The 26,189-nt window shown below is 40.9% G+C and overlaps 1 protein-coding gene across 1 annotated transcript in view; it reads right to left on the reverse strand.

Annotated features, from left to right (window-relative positions):
• The window catches only part of bmpr1bb (bone morphogenetic protein receptor, type IBb), a 51,196-nt gene that overhangs the window by 5,474 nt on the left and 19,533 nt on the right, over nucleotides 1-26,189 (reverse strand). Inside the window, exons 4-6 of the mRNA XM_071466847.1 lie at nucleotides 11,084-11,399; nucleotides 961-1,120; nucleotides 259-361 (exon numbers count right to left, since the gene is read on the reverse strand). Of these exons, the coding sequence (XP_071322948.1) occupies nucleotides 259-361; nucleotides 961-1,120; nucleotides 11,084-11,171 (351 nt within the window). The 5' untranslated portion in view covers nucleotides 11,172-11,399. The remainder of the gene's footprint in view (nucleotides 1-258; nucleotides 362-960; nucleotides 1,121-11,083; nucleotides 11,400-26,189) is intronic.

Raw genomic sequence — 26,189 nt, forward strand, 5'->3', positions numbered from 1 at the left:
TATTACCAATGAGAACATTTTACAATATACCAAAGGTTTTTCCACTGTGCGTAAAGATAGCGGGGCTGGATAAGTGTGATTTAAACAGATCTCATAAAGAGCCAAGGAAAGCTCATAAAGACTTAACAATGGCTCATGAAGGAGGACACACATACATCAACATGTTGAAGTTTTCATCTAGAGAGAAATACAAACACACACACGCACAATAACACACACACATACACACACACACACACACACACACATCGGACTTACTCTGCACTGGAACTCGGAGCCAGCCAGTGCTAAACAACCTGAAGTTAGCACAACCACTCCGCCCTCCTCCTCCTCCACCATGGTGAAGCAGTAACCATTAGTTCTGCCAAAACACATACATCATATTAGTCACTGTGGGCACTGATGTTGGGGTTCAACAGCCATTGATCTCATTTGAATCCCATACTGAATCTGCTTATTGAGACTTAACCCTTATCAAATCTATTTCTCTACTGCAAGACACGTTGTAAAACTGTAAATACTCTAGTGCTGAAACTTAGACATTTTGCAAGACAGATTTCAGGTACTTTTGGAGATTTGAAAAGTTTTTTGAAGACATTGTGGGAGATTTGAAGATGTCCCTTTGGGATCCAAGAAACTCAGCTGAGCATTTATATATATATATATATATATATATTTACCTTTTATGACAAAAAATATATTTATTATATGCATCTGCATTTCTGTAATACATGTTTGCACTGGAATCACTTTAACTATGAATCTCTCCAGTGCAAATGGCTCAGCTAATGCAGATGCTAATTAGCTGGACTGAAGGGTTTTCATTAAGGGATGGAGGTAAAGCAAATATTTGTGTACTTCAAATCAGGTAATTAGATGTAAACTCTATTTGTGTTGCCTTTACTAGCTTTGATACAGGGAATTATTTTCATAGTGCTGAGTGCATGTGCTTCACCATACATGCAAGTGTTGTTGACTGATTTTTCAGGGCAGTGGTGGTTGCAGTGGCACCAAAGCATGTTCTGAGCTGAAACTGTGGCTGTGCTGCTTCCCTCCTCCGCCCTTCGCTCCGATCCCCCCTTCCATCCGTTCTTCAGCAGCATGGTGTCCAGCATGTTGGCTGTGCAGAGAGACAGAGAGAGAGAGAGTTTGAGTTTTAGCACCAGGGCACAACAGAACATCTGGACACTGCCCTAGTTCCAGCAAAGTCAGAGGAGTAAAACTTAAGTACACATACCTCAAGACAATTAAAGAGGGAATAAATCAAAAGATCTGAACATTTCTGCTCATTATATATATATATTTATATATATGCATATGCATATGCATGTATATGCGTATGCATATATATATATATATGCATCAGTTCTGCCTGCCTTGGCAATGTTACCATGGCAATGCAATCAACAGAAAGTGTGAATATGAAAGCAGCCCTGCTGTCCTGGACCGGAGTCAATGTACCTGCATGAAGTCTGGAACCAGAATAACACTACTCACCAGAAAGAAGTCTTTGTGCTGTGTGTTTGTGCGTATGTGTGTGCGTGTGTATGTGTGCGCGCGCACACCGCTGTATTTAGGGTGAGTGTGCATAGTGTGCATAGTGTTTTGAGGTGTGTGTGTATATTGCAGTATATTGCTGCAATATTCAAAATAATCTATTTACCACGTTTGGCTCAGATACAAAACCTTCAGAGCCTGAGCTTTATAATATCATTGACTCTCTTCATGTTTATTACTGATGGAGTAGAATGTATTGTCAACAGTTCTGACAATCAACTTAATATGTTTAAATAAACCTGTTGAATGCAGAATTAGTCTATGATGACATTGAATGTTATGCATAATATATCAGTCTTTAAAAAAATATATACTAACGCATGTATAAAGAGCTCAAAAGTAATGAGTATATACCTCACTGCTAACTGGGTGTACTGTATGTGAGTCTTTAGTACTTATCTGCTGAGTGAAGAATAACATTTCCAGGCAGCAATAGTTGCTGTGAACTACTGTACCAAAATATGCACAACTGAGCCAGGGCAAGTGCAGTGATACGGTACAGGTGTATTCTCATAAACCAGAAGGAGGATAAATGTTATTGCTCGGGACTTGCTCATCCTTGAAAGTGTTAACTTTTGCAGCTGCCACTTAGCCCTGAAAAAATGCAAGGGAATTTTGTTTGGACTTATTTAGTTGTTTAAATGATGGTGAGCATGGAGTAAATGTATCAAGTGTCAATGTAACTAATGAATTAAATGTTGAATAGGAGGGAAAAACTAGGGAGGCAAGTTGGGCTGAAAATAACCAACATTATCCTTTAAGCATTATAATCAGCCTCACAGCTGAAAAATAAACCAACAAACAAGTCACAGAGGAAAATATGCAATATTCAGTCTTAGTCATAAATGGATTTCATCTGATTGTGGAACTCGGATGCAGCTTTGTTCAAGTGAGGAGTTTATCTTCTGAGGCCACTGTCTAAGTATACACCAGGTGGAACTTTAAAACATTCATGCATAATTTAATATCGTCAAATAAATAATAATTAATAACCACTGATTTGGTATTTAATTATTTTAATCTGTTACAATATATGAATAATCCATTGTTCAGTCGTAGTGCATTAATAATGGCCACAGTCAAATGTTTGGATGAACAGCTGTTAATTCTTTAATTGGCTACAGCAAAGATGCCTGATGTGAAGTTGTCTGGAATGCTGTGATAAGTTTTTTACCCCTAATTATCAAGTAACTGAAGGTGGACTCTTTCTACCAGTGGAGAGTAAAACCAGCTCTGACAGCAGCTCGTCCCTGAAGGCCTCTGTGGTCAGAGAGCTGAACAGTGTTGTGCCACATGAGATGGACGTCTCCCTCTCACCCCCCGTCTGTCTCTTTCAATCGTCCTCTGCTCTCTTCAGTACAATATCAACTGCAGATTTTCAATAACAGTAGGTTTGTTTTCCCAATCAACTCTAAAAAAAAATCACACACACTGACATAATGTGCACATTCCCACATTATGTCCATTGATCAATCAAATCCAAGAAAAGCTTCCTTCCACTGTGGATGAGGTGGGGTTTTATTAAAACAGGTAGAAGTAGATTTAAGCCGTCTGCAAAAGCCTGAAAGCAAAGCAGCCATTGATATGAAAAAGGGACGAGATGAAAAGGCTGCATCAGAGCGTGGTACAGTAGAAACACACTGACTGTTCTTTACGTGGTACTCTGTGTCCTTCCAACCTAATCTGTTACTGTTTCTGTCAGAGGGGAAGTTTGTGGAGGTGTTCTGATCCTCCCTCACAGTGGCCTTGGTTTGTCTATCACATCTGCTCTGCAAGTGTGCCTAAAAAAACACAAGACAGGAATGTTTCATGAATTCGTCAGTCTTTCAGATACACTCTGTCCATATCAGCTCTGTTTTATTTAAAGTTTTACGAAGGCGATAAGTGAGTAAAGAAGACAGCTGTAGGTCACCTCAAGTGTAACAGAAAAGCTGATGTCAGAGAGAGAGAATCCTGCTTTGGGACAGACAGCAGGAAAAGACAGTGAGTATCATCTACATGATCTACAGCCTTCACAATAAAAGCTCTGATGATCAAGAGCCAGCCTGTATAACTGAAATCAGACAGAGGCACTGCCTCAGCAGTGTTACCTCTCCAGATTATCACTGTTCCTGTTTAAACTAAAATGCACTGTTGAAAATGCAGTTTCTAGCACATGCATGCAGCACACACTGTAAAACAGGTCTGAGTTCACATCCTACACGTAACATTTAAATGTTGCCCTCACATACGCTGCATTTCGGAAAATGCCCCTCAGTTGTAGTGTAGTCTAAACTTTGACACGACATAATCAAACACACAAAAGCTACAAAAGAAACTTTGTTACAGCAAAATGTTTTGATCTATTCTTTGAAACAAAACTTAACGTTACAAACAATTTAGTTATTCAAGGCTGAAATTAGATATTGATAGAGAAGATGAATTATAAGCTTTCAAAAACAAACGTACAATAGTATTTATGGGACAAAAGAGAATCTTTATTTGTTGTGATGTTTGCTCAGAATATCCACCCACAGTAGCAATCACATAATCTATTTTGTCCAACAAATGTCTAACTATTAAAAAGGTTGGTGATGAATTGTGTTCTGAATGTACAGTCTGTGCTGTTGTCAAAGAGGGGATTGTGTGTGTGTGGAGAGAGAGTTTCTAATGGTTGGTGTATAAGAGCAGGTTTACTACAGAGTCACTCTGTGTTCAACAGACTATTAAAGAGGCTATAGGATGTAAAGTCAGCGGGAGTCCTGGGCGTGAGGCCGTCTTTGTTACGCTTAGTACAAGTTCTATCAACAGAGAGATGTTTTTCCTCTACTAAAACACACTGTTGATAAAAATAAAAATCATCCAAGTATAAAATCTAATCTAAACTAATTTAATCAGTTTCTAATACTGTGAAGATGCCCCTGAAAGTGAACAGACTCCACACATAACTTAACAGGTTTGGGGAATTAAGATAAAATATAATCTTATTATTATGAATACACCACAGTAGTCCATTGTCTGCCACACATACACCTCATTTCCCACACTTTGTTTTCTCTCTTTCTCTTTGTCTTACACACACACACACACACACACACACACACACACACACACCAAACAGACTTGCTGTGTCAGCTACGGGGCACACTCAAGGTCACCCCGAAATCTGATCTGCATCCCCCACACATTCCACAGGCTGCTCCTCAACCTAGACACACATACACACTGAGAATCAGTGTATTACACCCTGACACAATATTACACAGACACACACTTAAACACACACTTTAAGCAATCTGAAGTTACATTTAGCTCACTACCATAAGCAGGACTGAACCTTTTGGCCTTTTGTCAGCTTTTCCAAATGTGTCCGTATTAGTATATTTTCTTTTCATTTCTGAGGATCTGAGGTTGACATTGTCTGTCACTTTCTGACAAAGTGTAAAAGACACATATGCTTGTTTGATAATGTACAGAATTTTTTTTTTAAGGATATCATCTGACAGTGTCACAAACTACTGGATATAGTGAGCTGCCACCACAAACTGCCTTTCACTGACAAAGAAAACAGCGGGAGAGATAATTATTTGGTTAGCTGTGCTTTCACAGTGAAAAGGTTGCCAGATGATTATTACCACTGGACCATTTCATATCAGTTCAGGATTACTGATGTGGGAGATAAATGGAGTCTCAAATCAAATACACACTGGGATGAGTCAGTTGTCGGGTATTTCAGAGCATACGCTATGTGACCTTAATTTTTGAAACTGAAAACTAAAGTGAAATTGTTCCTTTCATTTGTAGCCTAATATCTGTTCTATGTCACTGTACACTACAGAGGCACTTATCTGAGAGTGTTTCCCATGAAACAATCATGTCTTCTCTTAATCTCCAGATTTAATTCCTGATAAATACTCATATTGCCCACAGCTACTCTGGATGCTGTGTGAGATAAGTGCGTGGTGCAACTGAAGTTGTACGTCACTGGAAAGACACAGCAGGCAATCAATAAAAATATTGTTATAATAATGGGTTTTATTTTTCCATCAGGAGATAACTGTAAATCAATGCGAGATAGAATTACAGATGTTACCAGTAATGAGATTAGAGAGAAATGTTGACAAGGGAATTTCATTTCTATGAAACTGGAAAAGAAAAACATGGTTTAAAGTGGTCCAATTAACACCGCTGGTTCACAAGAGGCGACTTCACAGCATTTAATCTGTGAGCTCTTCACACGGACTCTTCATCATGGGCAGAGGAGGAGGACATGAGAAAAAAGGGAGATAAGTTACTCCAGGTGGCCATGATAAATCACCTCCTCAAAGGAGACATCTTCCCCAGTGTCTCCAGAGTGCACTCTGACCCTGAGGGGGTCACAACCAACCTGCCAAGGGGCCATACATCCTCCTCCACCCTACCACCCCACCTCTCATCCCTCTTAACCCCCTACAGGCTTCAAAGGCCTCTGCCACACGAGCCCCTCACACATGTGCACATATTGTACATGCGCGCGCACACAAGAGCACATTCCTCACTCTCTGCACGGTCTCTATCTCCGCTGCGATGCCCACACCAGGTCATCTGTTTCCACCGTGCAGCTTCCAGCAACCTGTTCTGTGTTTACCGGCCGTGACCAGACTGCCTCTGCGCAGGAATGAGGTGGTCACTTTGAGGCTCCCGCCGCCCGCAGCAATAATGCCACAACAAATTTATGGAGGGAGACCTGTCTGCCACTGCTCCACATTGTTATCCAATCATTCCACCCTCAGAAGAACTAGTTCGACTCTCAGACTAGGGTCACAGAAAATTAAAAAAAAAAAAACAAACTTTACACATGGGTGTGAAAACAGCAGAGAGATGCTATATCCACAACAAAATACTCCAACACAGACAGACAGAGACAACCTGACTTTCGCTATATATCATTAACGTCAGGAACAGAGACACAAACTGCTGTCATCATGGAAAAAGGTGTACAGAGACTTATTTATAAGCTTACTGTAGTGATAGAGTAAATCACAGAAAAGCTTGTTTTCAAATGTACAAATGATCCTGATTATGAAAGGGTAAGAAAAACAGTGATTGTGAGGGAACCATTACGGGGAACAAACATACAAACGCATTATTTTCTTTAAAAAAAACAGCATGCATTTATCAGAGAAACTAATACCCTTGGGTACATGAGATTCAGCTCTTTGTAAAGGTGTGGATCTGTAATTATGCTCCATAAAAACCAACACACATGCTGAATATTATGCTACTGTAGAGAAAGCATGCAGAGCTGAACACTTTTCTGTACCTTGAAAGTATTGCGCACCAGGAGATAGGCACACACACACTCACACAGGCTGATAGACACAGAGCAGGTGTAGAAGCTGGCATGTTGAAACCAGGGCTTTGTAGTGACCACAGTGAGAGGGCGTGCACGTGTTCTCCTCTCATTCCAACAAACTCAATCTCAGCCTCATCTTCTCTTGTTTATTTCTGCTCCTTTGAACTTCAAGATATTTGTTTTCGAACATTGTCTGCATCCTCTACGCCTATCAATGCGTCTCACTGCTCGTCCATCTATCCGTGTGGTCTAGACTTACTGGAAAAAGCCCCAAGCCGCCGAGTAATGCTGGGCTCCATTACAGACATACTGAGAGACCACAGCCATAGTGCCACCACAATGTGTCACCCCACAATATTACCTCTGCCAAAACAGAGCAGGAGCTTCTGTTTTTACTCAAGGTTATTCAAGGTCAAAAGCTATGGAATTTACAGCCAGATATGTGTAATGTTAAAAAAAAAAAATCATATGCACTTAACCCAAGGCCTAAATTGTGAAAGAAAAAAGTTTGATGTTTTGGGATGTACTCGAATTAACTTTCTTCCAAAGGGTTGGATGAGAAGATTAATACCACTCTCATATCTGGCTCACTTTAACAGCAATATCAGCCTACAACCACCACCTCTTAAATTCACTTTATTTATTCATGTATATTTACTTTAACATCTAAAATGTTAGATTTTGCACAGAAGAAGCTAGTTGTTTCCTCTCTTTATGCTAAGCTATGTTCGCTGACTGTTAGCTTCATATTGAAGTTGCTGTTGCAGTTATCCAGTTGCTTTGAATGAAACTATTGGTAATCTTGGTTTTCCAGCACTACGTGTCGTAAGGTTAGAACTGGAGCACATTTGCACTCTAGTGCTTTTAGTACTCCCTCTGAACTCGCAAAAAGTAGTCCTAAGCTTCCAAATCTCACAAGACAGATATACTCATGTGGTGCGCATGAACAACTATTACACAAACACACAAAAACACACACACATACACACACAAAGTCTATGCTTCCATGCCTGACCGCTGGAGCAGCACATCTGCCTGGGGATCAAATTCTGTGTGGGGGAACTGTATCCACATCCTGACAGGAAGCTGTGCACAGAAGGCTGGAAGAGTCTGGTCCTGTTGAGGACCAACTGCTGCTGTTTTGTACTGCTGGACCACTGCACCACACTAGACTCTGACTCTGACTTTATTTCACAACACTCAGCTCCACACAGATGTCCTCCAAAGGGCGTTAATGATACAGAACACTGTGGATATCCTTGCAAACTGGAAATGTTTCATATATGTAGTTACACGGATTTATAAACTTGGACTCATACAGTTCTTTTGTCAGTGTCAGCCACACAAATCAACTATGAGGACCCCAAAAAGACCCCTGTCTCCTTTTAAAGCCATGGAGGCTGAACAATATGAAGCTCATCTTAAATTAGAATACATTCCCATAATTCTCCATTGTAACTTACAAATATATCAAACCTAAGATAACATCAAAATGATCCTGCTTTGCATTTTCCTAAATTAATACCAAGAGGCATTGCAGTTGGGAACAGTCAATTGTCACTAAATAGCTTGATCTCCTTCAAACTCATGCAACTGAGGTGGAGTGAAGCAACAGAAAAGAAATGGCCGTTGATAAAGACAAAACTAATACCCCCCTCTGAATGCTCCTGCAGAGACGCACTGACATTTTCAGGTATTTGAAGATTGCTGTGAATGAAAACACCACACACTATACTTGGAAAACAGCCCCTCAGAGAGTCCTGTTGATTATACATGCACATCCAGAAGACCAGGCCTTGTTGTTGGTCTTATGAATCTTTTAGAAGATCGAACATCACTATTTAATACAGCTCATATGAATTTGGCTGGTGTGACATCTCACATTCTCACATAATCTGGAAGGTTTTGTTAAAACCAATACAATGGAGTTAAAACCAATACAATTTCTTCGAATGTATCCATCATACCAGGTATAATTGTCATAACTGCACTGAATTCTTTATATTTCCACTGAGTTGCCACTGGTGGAACATGGCTAGGGTTCATCTACTCTCTGTGAACCTCAGCAGCCTATAGAAACAGGTGGCAAATTGACCATGCTACTCAAGATTTATGGGCAACCTCCCACATGTTTTACTCATTTGGGCGACCTTAAAAAAGATCGGATCACAGAGGAAACAGAAAAAGCAACTGGTAGTTGAAGTATTGCTGAAAGAAAGTAGACAGAATGAGTGAAAATGAGGAAGTCCAGCAATGCTGAAAGAGCTTTAGTATGAAATCTTTCCAAGAGGGCTCACAGCTTCATGTCTGCAGTGACAGGAAGGAGCTAATACTTTGCCTCTTGTCAGTTTGTAGTCAGACTGTTGGAAGAATGAAAATCAATGCGACTCTTCAGAGATGATCCTGTCTGGATTTCACTCTGTCTTCCCACATCCCTTATACTTGTGTGGCTACTGACCCTCAAACCCACTGGGCAAACACTGGATGAGAAATTAAACACCTAGCTCAGTCTGCACAGATAAGTGTAAAGGAAATTCTCTGAAGAAACATTCATCAGCAGCTGAGGTATTTCATGACCAACTGTGAAAGTTACAGCTAGCTCTGAACCACTCAGTCACTAAGGGATTTTGCAGCTGGTCTTTATTTTTGACACTATTTCAGTTAAGAATTTCAGGATAAAATCAAAATCGCTTTGTTTTTTAGTGTAAAGTCAATTATATTTACCTGTTTTTATTATAATCACATAAGCTTTTTATTCAACCTGGTGCAAAATTTGATGTTTTTACATTTTTACTGTATAAGGGGAAGAAAAACATACTAACACCTGGACAAACATATACATGACATACATGTACACACTGTGTAACATACACTACAAGTATATTCTAACAAAAGAGGAGGCTGACAACATTAATGGGTTGATAAATTAAAGAACTAACACACCGTCAATTGTTAAGGGAAATCCAGCCACAGCTAAGAGTTATATGATGACATTTTCCAGACCATCTCTTCATGGCAATATTTATAAACTCACACACACACACACACACACACACACACACACACACACACACACACACACACACACACAGGGTTTGTGAGCGTGTGTGCACCCAGATGCTGGTTTTACAGCTTGACACCAAACTGTGTTCTTAATAAATGCTTGACAACACAGTATTTCTGCTCAGCAGATGACCCATTAAAAAGTAGGTCTGTCACTAATGATTCTTTTTATTATTGATTGATTGCTAATGTGATTCACTTTTTTATCGATGATATCTAAAATTGTGAAAAATGTCAAATACAATTTTCTAAAGCCCAAGGTGACGTCTTCAAATTGCTTTTTTTTTCTCCAATCAACAGTCCAGTACCCAAAGATATTGTGTTTGTCACATGAGACAAAGTAATTACTAAAACTATTATGATTGTTTTCTTACAATCAACTAATCAATCTTCTAATTGTTTCAGCTCCAATAAAAAGCCACGCTGAGAAATTCTGAGATCATAAAAGCTAAAGAAAAAAATAGTAACACCAAAGCCACCGTTATACCAACCTGACCAGCTACATCGCTCTACTTTTTCCTGATCAGAGACACAACAAATGCACAAGTGTCATCTTCTTGAGGCTGGGAGCTTGTCGACCCTCCCCGCCTGTCACAACCTTACGAGGCACCGTGACACTGTTGGCATTCATTGTAAAGGACAACTGGCTGCCCATCTTCAAACAATTCAAAACATGAACAGAGGGGTTGGGGGGGGGGGGCACTGGGAAGGGAGAGGACGGGGCAGATACATGCACAGCCGTTTTCATGGTAGCCCCTGTGGAGATCATAAAAGCTTTTGCTCATCATAAATACCATGGGGCAAAAAATAGACGGATAGCACAATCAACCTGTCACCTTATAATACTAACAATAAAACCTGTGAAAACATGCTTCTGACTTTGGAAAAATAAAGAGTATATTCCAGCCCCCCCAACCCAAAGCATAACTATATACTTAAGATACTTAAGAAACAAATATGCCCAAATTCTAAAAATCTGCAGTTTTACATTTCACAGTTTAGCCAGTATAGGATTAAAACGAAACTAAAAAACAATCAGAAGAAGGCCTCGGCCTCATCATCCCCGTGACTTGAAGCATAAAGGCAGCGGGACAGTGGAAGCACCAAAAACACTCAGCAGTTAGAGCCGGTGTCCAGCACACAACTCACCATCAGACCCACGGCTCAGTGATGCCAGTCCTGTCACCAGGAGAACAGCCTGCCAGGCCCACTCCTGAGGCAACCGCACCACCACCATCGCGCCAGCACCAACCCGCCTCCTTCGAATCCCTGAGGTGCTGCCACAACGAACAGGCCCGTGCAAAGAGGCAGAGGTGTGAGGCCGCGTTTTTATATCCTTCCGTTGAAAGAGCGCCAGTCCTGGTTTCGGTACAAGTGTCTCTCTGTGAGTGACTGCCACTCTGCCTCTCTGCACTCTCAGGAACTTCACACAGCGCTGCCTCCAGCTTTACTCCACACTGACAGCCTGGGAGAGACAGACATAGAGAGAGGAGAAGGGGGGAGAAAAGAGGGGGAAGAGGGTGTTACTTAGTTGCTCTCTCACTGCGCTATTTGTCCAGCCCTTTCTGTGACCGGTTCACTACAGAGGGAACAGCTGAGTGTATCTGAATCCACACACAGCTTCCCTCTCTCTCTCTCTCTCTCTCTCTCACACACACACACACACGCACTACAGATTCTCACATCACTCATACACAGAAAGGAGAGCAGAATAGAAGGGCACAACAGGGGGTGAACCAGGGCCATGGATGTGAGCAGGGGTTGAATGAGGTGTGAAAGGCAGCAGTGAAAGCATTATGAACTACTGCCACAGGCAGGCAAACACACAGCATGCCAAGAGGGACACAGAAACTACAGTATGAGAACAAACTTACACAGGAAATGTACATATACTTTGCTAAAACCACCTGGTGCCAAAGCCTGCGAGGCACAGCAACTTCTAGCTCAGAAATGTTTGATGCACTGAGGCAAGAATCTAGAAGAAAATGCACCTGTGCTTGGTATGAGTGGGTGTGAGGAGCTGTGCACAAGAAACAAGAGGCGCTACAGCATATTCTGCCTGACACACATTATGTGAGTGAGGATAAAAGCGTCTGCAAAATGAATAAATGTAAATGTTCCTGGTCATTTCCTGGTCAGTCGCACACCGTTTAAAAATGAATTCACAAAATGTGTCTTTGCATAGAATTTACCAGAAATTCTGTCAAGTTACTGTTATCCCAGATGTTACCAGTTACTCCCTGCACATCATCTGTTTCTGCAGAGTATTATCTTTATGTCAATCATGTTCCATAACAATTTACAACATAAAAACTAAAAATTAGGGGATGTGGAAAAAACTTAAAGTTTCAAAGTTTAACAATTTAAAAGGATACAGTCTACATACTCAAATTCACCAAAAGGCTGTAAGTAAAATCAAAACTAACAACTACCCTCCTTAAAACTACAGAAAGACTGAAAAATAAAAGTCCCCACAGTCCATTAGAACCCAGAAAAAGGGACACAATCCACAACGAACACAGACAAAGCAGCCAAATTCTTTGAAAAATGTCAACCCCCGTCTTGACATAACGTGTATGGAACTACAGCTGCAGACACAGGTGTTGTGTGAATGGCAAATACTGGGCTTTAATCTGAAACCAAGAGTCTGGTATTAAAATTCAGACATAGGCTGAATCCTGCTCCTCGTGTGAGCCTGTGTGTGAAAGGGGCGAAAACACAAGCACTTGTGGACCTACAACAGGGATCAGGCCATCACACGTCAGGTGATTAGAGGTGATTAGAGCTCACACCTCCAGGCACCACCGCAACTCTGCAACTTCACCCTAATCCAACACACGCAGACACGCATGCAAACATGCAATACCACAGGAAGAAAAAAAGAAAAAGATAACAAAAGGGACACATTCCAATGGTGAAAGATTTATGTGGGTTACAAGTTAAGAGGATTAACTGAACATTTAGACAGATTACATCAAGTCTACTACAGCACCGGCACAAATCAGAAACATCCCAGACACGACTGAATGGCTGAATTTCAGCGATCAAACATGTAAGATCGTGGAAGAGAGAGAGAAACTGTGTCCTTGAAGACAAAGATGTTTATCTAGTTCAAATGGTTGGAAGGAAGCAAAGTGGTGTTACAGCAGTGATGGAGGAGGGCAAAAAAAAAAAAAAAACAACAATGGCCAAATGGGCTCCTTCACCTCACACCTGTCCCCTCTAAAAGCCTAACTGGGTGGGAACAGAAGCCACTTCTCCCCTACAGTGCTCCACTAGCCCTATAGCTGTCACTCCCGATTTGTGCGATGCTGTGTATTACATGTGATAAGTCAGCCTATTCTGGAGCACGAGAGCATGGGGAGCAATGTGAACGGGTCAGTGAACCTCACACACCCTTCTGCGCTCCATCAAACACGCAGCGTGGAGCCTCACCATATTCTCAGACAGCTCAGCCCCCCATCTCTGCTCAGCCCACAGGGATGGGGGGTCCAAGGGGAGTGAGCAGCTCTGTAGGTGGGGGTCACTCCACCACATAAAGGGGTTGAAAGTGGGACAGACTGGTTGGAAGAGTTGGTTTCAGTGAAATTAACTCTTCACTTTCCTTCCCTTCTTCCTCCCCTCCCTCCTGTCTTAGTTTGAATTTAAACTACAGAACCCATCTGTCATCACACACATAGTTACAGGATGATTAATACTGCCGGAGAAATCGTTCTGTCAGCACCTCGATCACTCTGGGAAACCACAATGTTTGTTACAACTGGAATAAGAAATAGTCATATTAGACATGTAAGCGCCAGAACACGAATCAAAACCTGCGTTAAAGGAGCACTCCACCAATTTCATACATTTAGGTATAGTTTACTCATCATGGGGAGTACTGCTTATTTTGAGAAAACAGAGGTTAATTTGTTCTGTGGCCCTGTAAGGAGCTTTCCTAAGTCTACGAAAATAACCCTGATGGTGTCATAGGGGTTAAATTGGCTTGGGCTTGAGGGCTTGAAACTTGACCAATACAAAGAACAAAAAGTCAGGATATTTTTTTGTCTGCAAAACCTAAATCTGCAAAAATGCAGAGCCAAATGTTGGCAACTACGCTAGCCAACTTGTTTCTTTAATTTCTGACGTAGTGACCACGGTTGTAATTACAGGTCACATGACGCCCACTGGTCATCAAATATACAAATGCCCCCCACGTAACAAACACTACTGAAATGACTCTCTGTATTGTCAGAATTCAGGCCATTAGGTCCAATAAAAATTAAAAAAATCCCAAAGCCAGCCGTATTTTGCAAATTGTTTTCATGCTGTTCATTTGAAGTTAGCAGGAGGTCACCCGGCTCAGCTACAGGGGGACTTGAATGAGAATGCTCCATGAAGCCAGGGGAAGACTGGCAATTTTTTCAGCACATGTTTTGCAAGGAGAAACTTACTAGAATGAAAGGAGGGCCCTCTAGGAACATGGTGTCCAGTTTTCTTAATCCATCCAAGTTTCACCTCTCGAACTTTCCACCTCAGCCAACCTGACCATATCTCATCCATTCTTTGATTATTTGCACTATGGTAGACGCTCAAGCTCAAACTCAAGGTTGTTCCAGCAAAACCCCAAATATATATAGTATATACACTTACAGATACAAAATATAAGCACAGGATATAAGCACAGGGACTTAGCTTTCAAATTAAATAAAATTAAGTAAAAAATAAAACAAATTAAAATCCTATAAGACATTCTCTTTGAATGAAATGTGTCAAATACATGTAACTCCACATAATGACTGTGCACAATGTACTTCAGCAAACCAGTCACCTCCCCACTTGTCATGGCGACACATGCAATGGTGAACTTTCATCTGGTGCAGTATGTTCATTTCGTTTTTACCCATGGTGCTCCACGTCTGGCTTTGACCCCTTGGCATTAGGTTTTGATTTGAAAGAGACTGTGTGGGGAGTTGTTTAGCTGTGCGATTATTTTCAATTTGTTTTGCAGACTGTGTAACCGCCTCACTCCGGCCTCCAGCAGTCACAGATCAATTAATGCACCCTGATTGTTTGTAATAATCTGTCTCCATTTCATAAGGCAAACATTTTCTTATGAAATAGAGACCTTACATTAAGACTAGCAATACTGTTACAATGCACCATGAAAATGAGCCACGTTTTTTATTTCAGAAGGAGTAAATACACCTTTCATCACGCAGCAAGAGGAACGGGATGGATGACTGTGAAAAATCACCGCTAACCTGTGAAACAAAAAGCCATGGCAGAACACAGATGATGAAATTACTGCAGGCAGAGATGGAATGCGTATCATGAGCGATGTTCCAGCCAGGGCCAAGCTGACCCACAGCTCTGTGAAATTAGGAGGCTTTTCAGCAGATCAGGGTTAAAACTGCCGTCATAGAACACTGGAGAGCGTTTTATTACCGTGGCAACACAGCTGTCCGGCCCAAATGGTCCAACTGGGGTGAAAAAGAGTCAAGAAAGAGTGACACCGTCTTCATTATCCGGCGAAAAGAAGGATTTGCTTCCTCTCTTCATTGAGTTGTAAGAAGCAATTACATACTACATTTTGTATCGTGGTGCAGAGCTAGCACTGCAACTTATTTGATTACCATCATTATCAGTTTGTCAGTTTAATGAATAAATCATTGAGTTTTACAAGATGTCAGAAAATAAATGCCCAATTTCCAAAAGCCTGAGATGACATCTTCAGACTGCAGTCCAAAACCCACAGATGTTAAATTAATGGAGACAAAAGGCAAAAACAGAAAATGATCACATTTGAGAAGCTGGAAGCAGCAAATATTTGGCGTCTTCGCTAAAAAAACACCATAAACAGTGAATCAATTAGAAAAATTATTAAACTATCTCATTGACAGAGTAATCAGTAAATCAATTATTCAACAAATAGTTTCAGCAATGTGCCAAACAACAGGCTATAGTGCATTTTCAAGTCCCTAGTTATAAAGTGTCTCCTGACAACAAGCTAATAATTATGTAGTGCTTGACTTTTTTATTATAGGAATAAAACGGAAAGTGACAAAGGAGCCTAGTCAACAGCTGCGTGGAACTTACTGGAGAGTATGTATCCATCTAAATCTAGATACCCAGGCTTAAACAAGATATCAGACTATATCTATATCCACCACTGTTATATGAAATGGCAATATATCATGAGATCCCTGCAGGTCCCCAGCAGAGTCTCAGGCCTCTCGGAAAAGAAAGACCCTGATGAATATTCAAGACGCACACAATAGTCGGGCCAAATCGCTCTGCTGAGATTGACGCTTTGAAGTCCCACAGAATGCTGAGAGGGAAGAAAAACGTCATTCATAAGGAGTGAAAAGGCTGTCACAGCGAGATTCTGCCTCCTTTCCCCTCACTCTGTCACGCTGTCTTATTCTCTCACTCACAGTCTGCCTCACTCTCTTTTTCTTTTCATGATGTGACGACACATTGAGATATTGAAAATCACTGAAACATGATCACTTCTGTTGAATCATTTTTCTATTTTTTATCCCCCTCCCTGTCTTTTTCTCTGCCAGTTATACTGACTAACAACATGAAACAACTGGAAGAATGCAGAAAAATAAGGAGTGCTATCAATTCTGGAGAATTATGTGATGATTGCACTCAGAGGGGTTTTAACTCCTCGGTTTAAGTTTCACACAGAAAATGAAGTGTTCCTATCACGCTTTACTGTTTAATTCAGGATCTGACCTGTCTGATGGATGAAAGTAATTCTTGTAAACTCTGTTGCAACCGTGACAACCAGGTGAGAACATGATGTTTCCACGCACTTGAATTTACAGCATTCAGTCATGCATAAAGATGCACAGCATGCAGGCAATAATTAAATTTGTGGCAACCTCACAGTTTCTGTTAGGCTGATTGTCTGCGTCAGGTCGTAAATGTCAAAACTTTTGTGATACTCATAAACATTTCACCCAACTGCTTCTAGCCAGTGAAGCTTCTTTATAACGAAACTAAACCAGAGATGGCATGCAAAGCAGTCATTTTAGCACTGTGTTTTATATTTATTAGAGACATTTTCATACCTACAGTAAGTGCAATCATAATATAAGTAATTGTATATCTTAATATCATAAAAAAGTTTTTATAAAGATGCAATCGAGAACTGTAAAATTCCTAAATCATGTCTCATTTTGGTTTGACGATCAAGGTACTTCACCACATTGATGCAAAAAGCCTGTGAATGCAAGAATGCCTCAAAGTAGTCCAGCTCACTGATCTGCAGGACGGTCCACAATCTCATATACTGTATTTATACTGAATATCTCAGTATTAACAGGAGAACAAATCTCTCTCATTTCCCGAAAATCTATCCTGTCCTCTCATCCTCAAACTGGCTCCCTGTTCCACAACAGATTCAATTAAATCTCCTTCTCCTCCCTCACAAAGCCCATCATAACCCACCAGTTAGGCAGCAGGCGTCCTGTCCTGTCAAACCAGGACCAAGCTCTGGGTCTGTTGTGACAGGGCCCTCTCCATTGCCGCACCTATGTTTTTGTGAATCAGAGACAGGTCAACAAAAAAGGCCATTTATAGCCAACAGTCATGCACACATGACATCACACACACACACACACACACACACTCACACACACACACACACACTCACACACCAACCACATATATGCACGCCTCCACAATCATATCCTGCTATCTAACCAGTTAAACCAGTACAATCTGATGCTTGAAGCTACCATGAGAGGACTGGTAAACTTTCTGGGTAAGACAGTGTCATAGTAATACTACACTCCACAGTGTATGTGGTAATACTGTAATACCGCAAGTTGGCAAACTCTGCTTTTGTAAATTGTCAAAAGAAACTTTGATGCGGCTCAGACTGATAATAAGAATATTTTTGAAAAGGCTTTGTTTCCTTTTACTCGTTCACGACGACTCCAACATGTTTTTATTTATCAGAAGAAGGTCAGACAGACTAATTGCTTTGCAAATCCCCAAGACAATTTTAGACAGTAATTATACAGTGGCTGCGTGGACTGTTTTGAAAGAGAGTCTGAGTCTGCTTCTCATTTGTTTTTTGTTCCATTTTCTAATGCAATATACCAGTTTTTATGAAATGTTACAGAGCATTCCACTCTAAAAAACATTTCTCACATCGTATTCTGCTGTTACAAGTTCAGTCAATAATTCTGAAATGATTTCTTATCCTGCACAATCTTGTGTCAAACAGCTACAGCTGTGTATATCATAGCACAATATTGAAGCTAAAACTTGATCAGATTTCCTCATTAAATATCCACTTTTCTTTTTACCCCCGATGTAGCTTCTTCATGAGAACCTGATCAAAAATGTTGGTGGAACAAAAATGTAATCTCTTTATATTTGACCACTAACACCGGAGCTAACTGAAAGGCTGCGATAACAACAATGCACAATGCCCTCTCTGTGGACCAACTGGTGACTGCACCTAAAACACACCTGTGGCTCAGATTTCATCCATGGGCACAGTGGTTACAAAACAGCCACACAACCTTACAGATGTAAAGAAGTGTCTGTCCGGCTCTGAAGGTGCCATTAAGAAAAAGCTCTGTGATTTTCCACGGCCGGGTCAACAACATGGACCGGCCAAGAACAGTGGAATGAAATCCTCGATCCTCCCCCTCTCCCTCTCGGTCTCTGTAGCCCCGAAGGTCACTGGGCCAGGTCTCGCCGAATCTCTTCTGAGTAAGCCTCCTTGTTTTTGTCAGCAGGACTAGCTGCCAGTGAGCCATACTTCAGTTAATTCCTTCACAGCTCTGTTCCCATTCATTTTCTGGCCACTTGATCACTCTACTTTACTCTGGCATCTTACATAATGGTATGTACTCACATTGCAGACATGCACCAACCAAAGGCAACATTCTGTTGGAATAACACTGTGCAGCAGTGTGTAATCCTATAATTAATCATTCTGACCTGCTAGGACTGACAAAAAGAGGAGGAGGAAAAGCATGTAAGCAACATTTTACAGATTTGACATAACATAGGCCAATATTCAGTGCATTGGCCTACATAAATGTATTTACACACCATTGCATAATGACAACTTTTATAATAGCTCACGAAGCACAAAGTTTAACTGTATAATTTAGACACAAACAACTTCAGAAAGTTGCCGTAGCAACTTGCCGAATCAGAATATTCAGCGAAATAAGGACAACACACACTCATTTCTCAGAGAAGAAAAAAAAAGAAACAGGTGCTCTCAATTCAAAGTGAAAAATTAGAGGAGATATTCTTAACATGGCCTTTGTGCAGCAGGAATTGGGAAACCGAGGCTCTTCTTGCCAAGTCAACCAGGAGCATTTAATGAAGGGATTGTTGCTGAGTGTCTGCTGGGCTGCGTCGGGTGGATGCTGCAAACCAAAGGGTCTAATTAAGGGGTTCCTCTGACGGTCAGACAAAGCAGACAGCAGGGTTCAAGACGCCGGCCCACAAACTGGCTGTGACCCTCACACCTGCCTGGTTGCATTACACTGCAACATGTCTGCGCGCAGTGGACATGCTCACACTGACACATCATTACCGAGCCGGTACCTTACCACACACACACTGACACAGAAACAGGGGAAGAGAACGAAAGAGACGAGTCAACCTATGGACATGTGATCACACCAGGATGTGTGGTGATACTTGATTTGAATAAATGCAGCAAGGGGAAACGTGTCAGTGCACAGCAGTATCATCTTGTATCTTTAAATCTGTGTGAACTGTGCGGACACAGACAACAAAAAGATGGATCTGAAGCGCCGCAAGAGTGTAAATGACAGGAAGACGACCTTTTCAGAGTAAGAGCGGCATGCTTTTCCTCTTTGTCCAAAAAATATTCATTGAGAGAGATGTTTCTAATGGTGTTACACAGCAAACCTTGACATCAGCCACAATAACTGAAGCCTGGCAGGGTTGCAAATGGGCCCCATGTGAGTGTGACAAAAGTTCACGCCCTTCTTCCACTGTTCACACTGCAAAAACAAAAAGATCGCAGTGTGAGCTATAGCACCGCCACTAACAAGACGGATTGTTACAGAGTGGCTCCACCTGTCTCTTGCTCCAATTAGTCGTGCTAGCCACTGAAGTGCTAAATAGGCAGCAGAGCGGGACTGCACCAGGGTCAAAGAGATGGAAAAACGCAAGAAAAGCATAGGAATTTCTGTGTGTGTCCATTTGTGTGCAGGGGGATGGAGGGTGAGCAGAGACAATAGTTTGCACGTTTCAGTTTAAAAGGACAAAGCATTATGTAAGTTTAGCCCTTTCAGACAGACATTAAGCAAGTCACCCAGAGCGCTTGCTTCCTCGAAGGTTCAGGAGAGGCTGTAATTATGGGAAAATGGTGGTGTATTTACCATATCACATGCTCTTTAACAAGCACTAATTGTGTGTGAGCACTGAGCGCGTGTAGGAATGTTGTACCGAAGCTGCAGGAAATGTTTAATGAAGAGAGCGGCTTGGACGACATGGTCTGTGTCAAATCTGTCAAAAACTATATAAACTGGGAAGTGTGGGTCTGAGGTGACTAGGACACACTAAGAAATGAATGAGGCTGACTTTTTAATTCTCGCCTTTGTGACAAAAGCTGTAAAAAGATTTTAACAGGAAAGTCGAGTCTAGCTGTAGATTTTTGTAAGAGCAGTGAACAAATTTTCACAAATTTCCCATTATGTTTTTATGAAGTTGTTGTATGAAGTTGAAGTTGAAGTTGAAGTTGAGGACACTGGTCACTGCAACCTACAGTAAACAAGACTGTGTTTTGGTTCTGCAATACTAATGGTAAAATTAAGATAAGAGAAAATGAGGGAAAACTGTAGTAGAGCTGCTGATTATGTGGAAGAACACCACAACTTCATCCACGTAAAAATAACAAGAACTGGGTTTTTCACATAGATGTTTGCATTCTTGATACGACCATTGATTTTCTGTTTTGTCCTCACTTTCTTTGCACCTAGATTCCTGAGCTTTCAGCCTTTGGCCATCATCAGAGCAAGACAACAGCCACACAATATAAAGACTTAGTGATCCCTACACAGGCGGAGACATCCATCAGTCCAACTGACCAATCACAACATCAGCAATCTGTTTGTAAACAAGGACAGCCAAGTGAAGATTTAAAAAAAAAGTCATCTACTCAACCAATTACAACGCTTTTCTTCAATGCAGACGAATACTACTTAACGTAACTTAGAATAAAATGAATTTTCGAGAACGCATTGAGAAAAAGTCCAAAATTCACAAGCCTTTGTTGGACTGTTTTGGGATTAAATACTTTCATCTAAAGCTGCTTCAGCTCCCTCCACTATCTGGAAGTTCTACCTCTCCAAAGTCACAAACATGAGTTGTGTTTAAACCTCACTGCACCCACAGATAAAACTAACTGCACAAGAACAAAAATGGGGGTAATAGGCTCCATGTACCACCAGTATATCTGAAGAAATTAAACAACCTGCACTTTATCCATTACAGCCTTTTGCACACTGGATCCTTTTCACCATGCTCCCTGTCCCTGGCTGTAGTAACGCATGAAGGAATGGATACAACCCAGCCCTTGGAACAGCCATTGGGCTCCATTTATGCACCTCTCTACGGACTAGTTGACACAGACAGGTGGGGTTTAAATGGCAAATTAACTGGCCGTAGATGCCCCCAGAAAGATTCTGTTCATTAAACTAGACTCTGCTGGCTATTGTGATTAATGGTGTTTGGATAAATTTAGTTTTACTGCTTTCTAATTCAGGGGGAATCTATAGAAGGGGCTGGTCCACTGCCTCTGGTCAAACTACCTGCTCTGTGTTGTTGCAGTGTGATTGAGAGGGAGTGCAGAGCAAGAGCAGGAGGGAGGGAGTCCTCTCTGCATATTTTCCATGTGCACCCACACCCCTCCCTTGGCTGTGGCGCTGAAAGCTCTTTTGTGTGTTTGTGAGTGGTGTGAAGGCTACAGTGATACAGCACACGCCTCGGTTCCTTGGCTGTGTGGTCACTAACATTTTAGTGGTATAATTGTCTGTAACTTGGTAGCTGCTTCGTGCGTCTGAAGGAGGATTTCAGCTACTACTTACAAAGCTATAAATCACTTTGGCATTCTATAAAAAACGCCAGCGTTAAACTGCACATGATGATGAAGAACAGCCTCAATTAAAGTGAAGATGCTCTGAGAGGATAAGCACTCAAACAGCTACTGAAGACAATGCAACACAGACAGAGATGAAACGATACAATTACCATAATTACCCCCTTAACTGCCACTTATTCAATTAAGTCAATGCCTAAATGAGTAAATGAAAAGAGGTGTTGGTTTTCTGTGCAGACACACAATAGCTGTAATGTGTGAATCCCACAGCTGTTGATACTTGAGGTCCTGTTTCCATGCTGGAGCAAATCAAGCCCAGTGACCTTTTGCTGAAGTGGATTTTTTTTTTTTCCGTCTGTGACTAGGTGGGAAGCACGCTAGAGGTACACATTGGGTATTATACTGCAATTTGAGCGAACCAAAATACGCTTCAACCTGCGCTTACACAACCAGGGACACAGAGTCTAGGTTTGCTTACATTTTTATTTGTCTGTGGTAAGGCAGAAGCAAGAAGAACGAATCACCTACATTAATAGGTGATTCTGAGACAAAACTGCTTGTAAGATGTGTGAGGTGTTCCCCTTTTAGTTGATCGAATCCCCACAGCAGCAAAACAACGTGTGCATTTCTTTTGCAACCGCTGAGTGATGTGCAGTGAGTTTCCAAGGAGGTGCAAAATTGCAAACTGATTTCTTCTAGGGTGAATATCTTGATTGAATCTTGCACAACCAGTGCAATAGGAAAATATACTTCAACTTCCATTATGTTCTGTACATCAAGAGGATTACATATATCACAGATTTAATGTTTTTACAGAGTAAATCATGAGTAGTGCATGAACATGAACAAGCTTGAGCATTTTTTTAATCTTTATCTTATACCTTTATTACAAAACACTACATTCTACAGCTTCCAAACAATCATCTTGATATAATGACATAAAAATGACAGATGACAGAAATCAGGAAGAAGTTATCATTACTGTTAATGAGCTTAAGTAGGCAAACAGTCCACACCGTCTCACATCAGTTCACATCTTAAATACAACAGTTGTTGTTCCTGTCAACAAAAATACACAAAGACTCAAACACACATATCCATCACAACAAAACTACTTTTAAAGGATTTCCTCCAACGGGAAGCACAACATGGTGGATCCTCACCAGGAAAGATGGAACTTGCAGATGCCAACAAAGATATCTACTGTGCTTAACATCCCACATTCAGCTGTTGTTCTGGTCATCTTAGAGAGAAACACTGATGATAATCACCATAAACACAAACTTCATTCTTTCTGTTGTCCGTGTCCGTCCAACAGCTGATAAGCGTAGATAGATAAAGCAGATGTGGATGTGCTCTGCAGTGTGACAGATATGAATGAAGAAATAATATCTAACCAGAACACTGTAATCATCATGTAGTCGAGATGCTGTTATGTAAATGCAAGTATAGTTTCAAAAGATTTTTTAAAGTTTCAAATGCAGTTTATTGACTTCAAAAGAAACTACAGCTGATTCAATTTGACTGCTGTCCCATATCTTACACTTTTTCTTTGCACTTTTTCATTTGTATTTGAAGTTTTGATATCTGTAAAGAGAAATAATAATAATAATAATAATTATATATATATATATATATATATATATATATATATATATATATATACAGTCAGTGCTGACGGTCATAGTTACATACAGAGCAAAAATAAACATTAGTCTGTCTATACAGTGCAATAGTGCAATTCACTTCCAGCACTTCCATTCACTTCACTTGGATGCTCATACAAGTCTGCAAATCAAAAGTCAAGTCTGAAGTCAATTGAGGTCAAGTGAAGGTCAAGTCTGAAGTGTAACATAAGTGCAGAATCAAATTACATCCTATGCACTTTGTCTGCAAGCGTGGACATCAGAGAATGACTCCACGAGGTAATCAATCAGTAAACAATCATCAAACAACCTTTTCCATTTATTTCTTTTTGTACAGTAATCCCACTTGTTAATCCCTCAACTCTAACAAAAGCAGATGAGACTTCCCTTGTTTTTCTCCAGGAAGGTTTGAGTGAGCATTAAACCATCTGCTCCTATGGCTGATGGGAAACCCAGAGGCCTTGCAGTCTTGGCAGAGAAACCCTGTTTCTGCTTGGCTGGTTGACCCAAAGCTCATTTGTCAATCAGGCACCTTTTCCCCTAATTAGGAGAAACAGACCAACAGCTTGGGTTGAGCCTCGACAGAAACATTTAATTCAGTGAGAAAAGCGAGTTGGTTTACAATTCCCTGCTTCTCTGTCTGTATTCCCTCTCATCTATTTGGCCCCAGACAATACACACATACTGGAAAAAAGCTCGCACCTGTTTTTGTGGCTGTATAATGAAATGGTCTCAGCAGCTTTGAAACAAATGTTTGACAAAAATGACAGATGACAGAACCTTTTTGATATTGTAATAAAAGAAGACTTCACAGTCCTGTCCCGCAGATGAAAATAAATGTATCTGTTGTGAAATATTTATTATTTTAGGCAATTATTTTGAGGTAAAAGAATGTAATCATAAAAAAATCCTTTAAAATGAGTCAGACATAATTGGAATTCATGTCCCAAGTGTGGGAATAACAAAAGACATGCTTGATGTTTGTGATGGACTGTCTGTGAGGGAGTAGAGTGCTACATGAGATACACAATAGTTTGTCTTAATAGTTCACATCTGTGTAAATTTATAGAGCACTTTGGACATAATTCATGTTCAGTAGTGTAGAAATTACCAGTAGAATCATGGGAGTCATGCACATGTTCCTTTTAAATCTGAGACAAGGGGCGATCATACAGCAGCCTCTCCTCTTGTTAGCTTTAACTATGAGCTAACAAAACATTTCATTTTCACTGTTTGCAGCTATAATGTGATTCCGTTTATTTCTATGCAAACTCAACCACGCACACATTAACCTGGCATTCGCTCACAACTTACATATCATACACACGCACACACTAATCCTTCAAAAAAACTATGGATTCAGCTCTTGAGAATTTTCTCAACATGACACTGACTGCAGTGCTCTGAGAATAAAATGACTATGATATAAATGGAATAAGTCCAGGCTATATCATTAGATATTCGATTTAGTTTAATACCGATGAAGACCACTATTAGACCTGATCAAAACTGAACCAATACCTTCTCTTGGGCAATGAACTGTCTGTGAGCACACGATATAATTGTGTTGTGTGTTTTTTTCATAAGTATTCCATCAGTAATAGCCTATTCAGTGGCATCCAGACATACATTATTATGCATTTTAGTGAATGTAAATCTCTCTCCCTGGAGATCCATGCACATTAGATACAGAGCTATCAGTAGCCTTTCCCCCTGACGTTGTTGTTTGCTCTCTTCCAATGATAGCGCAATGAAAACACAGGAAGCAGCTTGGAGAGCAATGGGGCTGCAATCGATGCCTCTGCGTCCGACCATGAGCTAGGTGATGTCTCAACGTCTGCCCCCCCTCACTTCTCAACCCCCTCTTTCCCTCTGACAGGTCGTCAAGACTCCCTCTACCGCTAATGTATCTGAATGCAGTGTCATCCAGGGCCGCCTCACAGCAGTCGATAAATACTGGAAATGCTATCCATCTCTGAAACATCACTCCTTCACTTACTGTAAGTGCACATCACTGTGGGCACCATCCCCGCACTGCTGACAGGGAGGAAGACAACACCAGGCAGCCCGAGCCATGACCGAGCATCTTCAGATGCAACCACAGACACAGTTTTCACTACTAAAATTGCAGAGTACAGACGGCGTGTCTGAACTGGGCTCTTGTTTGTAAAATATGAGCTGGTGTTTCACATCACTCCAGGAGTAAGGACTAATCAACAAAAAGCAGTCCTTATGGATGCAGTATGATAATACGCAGCTTTCTCCTCATATCCTCTGACATTGCAACATCTCTTGGCTTTAGTGTTGGTATTTATTACTCCTTGGCGACTGACTAATCCATCAGAGCTATCCGCTGGGAGGGACAACTAATTTTAGTCTTCCAAATTTAAATAAGAGTTATAATAAAGTATGTGGATAAACAGCAACTGAAAGAGAATTTGAGTCACACATGATGTCAGGAGCAACACTTCCAAACTTATTAAAATTTTATTTGCACAAAGTCCTTAATTAGTTT

Source organism: Trachinotus anak, unplaced genomic scaffold (assembly GCF_046630095.1).
Source record: "Trachinotus anak isolate AG129_WGS33_773 ecotype Australia unplaced genomic scaffold, CSIRO_AGI_Tana_v1 ptg000028l, whole genome shotgun sequence".
In the NCBI taxonomy this organism is placed as follows: domain Eukaryota; kingdom Metazoa; phylum Chordata; class Actinopteri; order Carangiformes; family Carangidae; genus Trachinotus; species Trachinotus anak.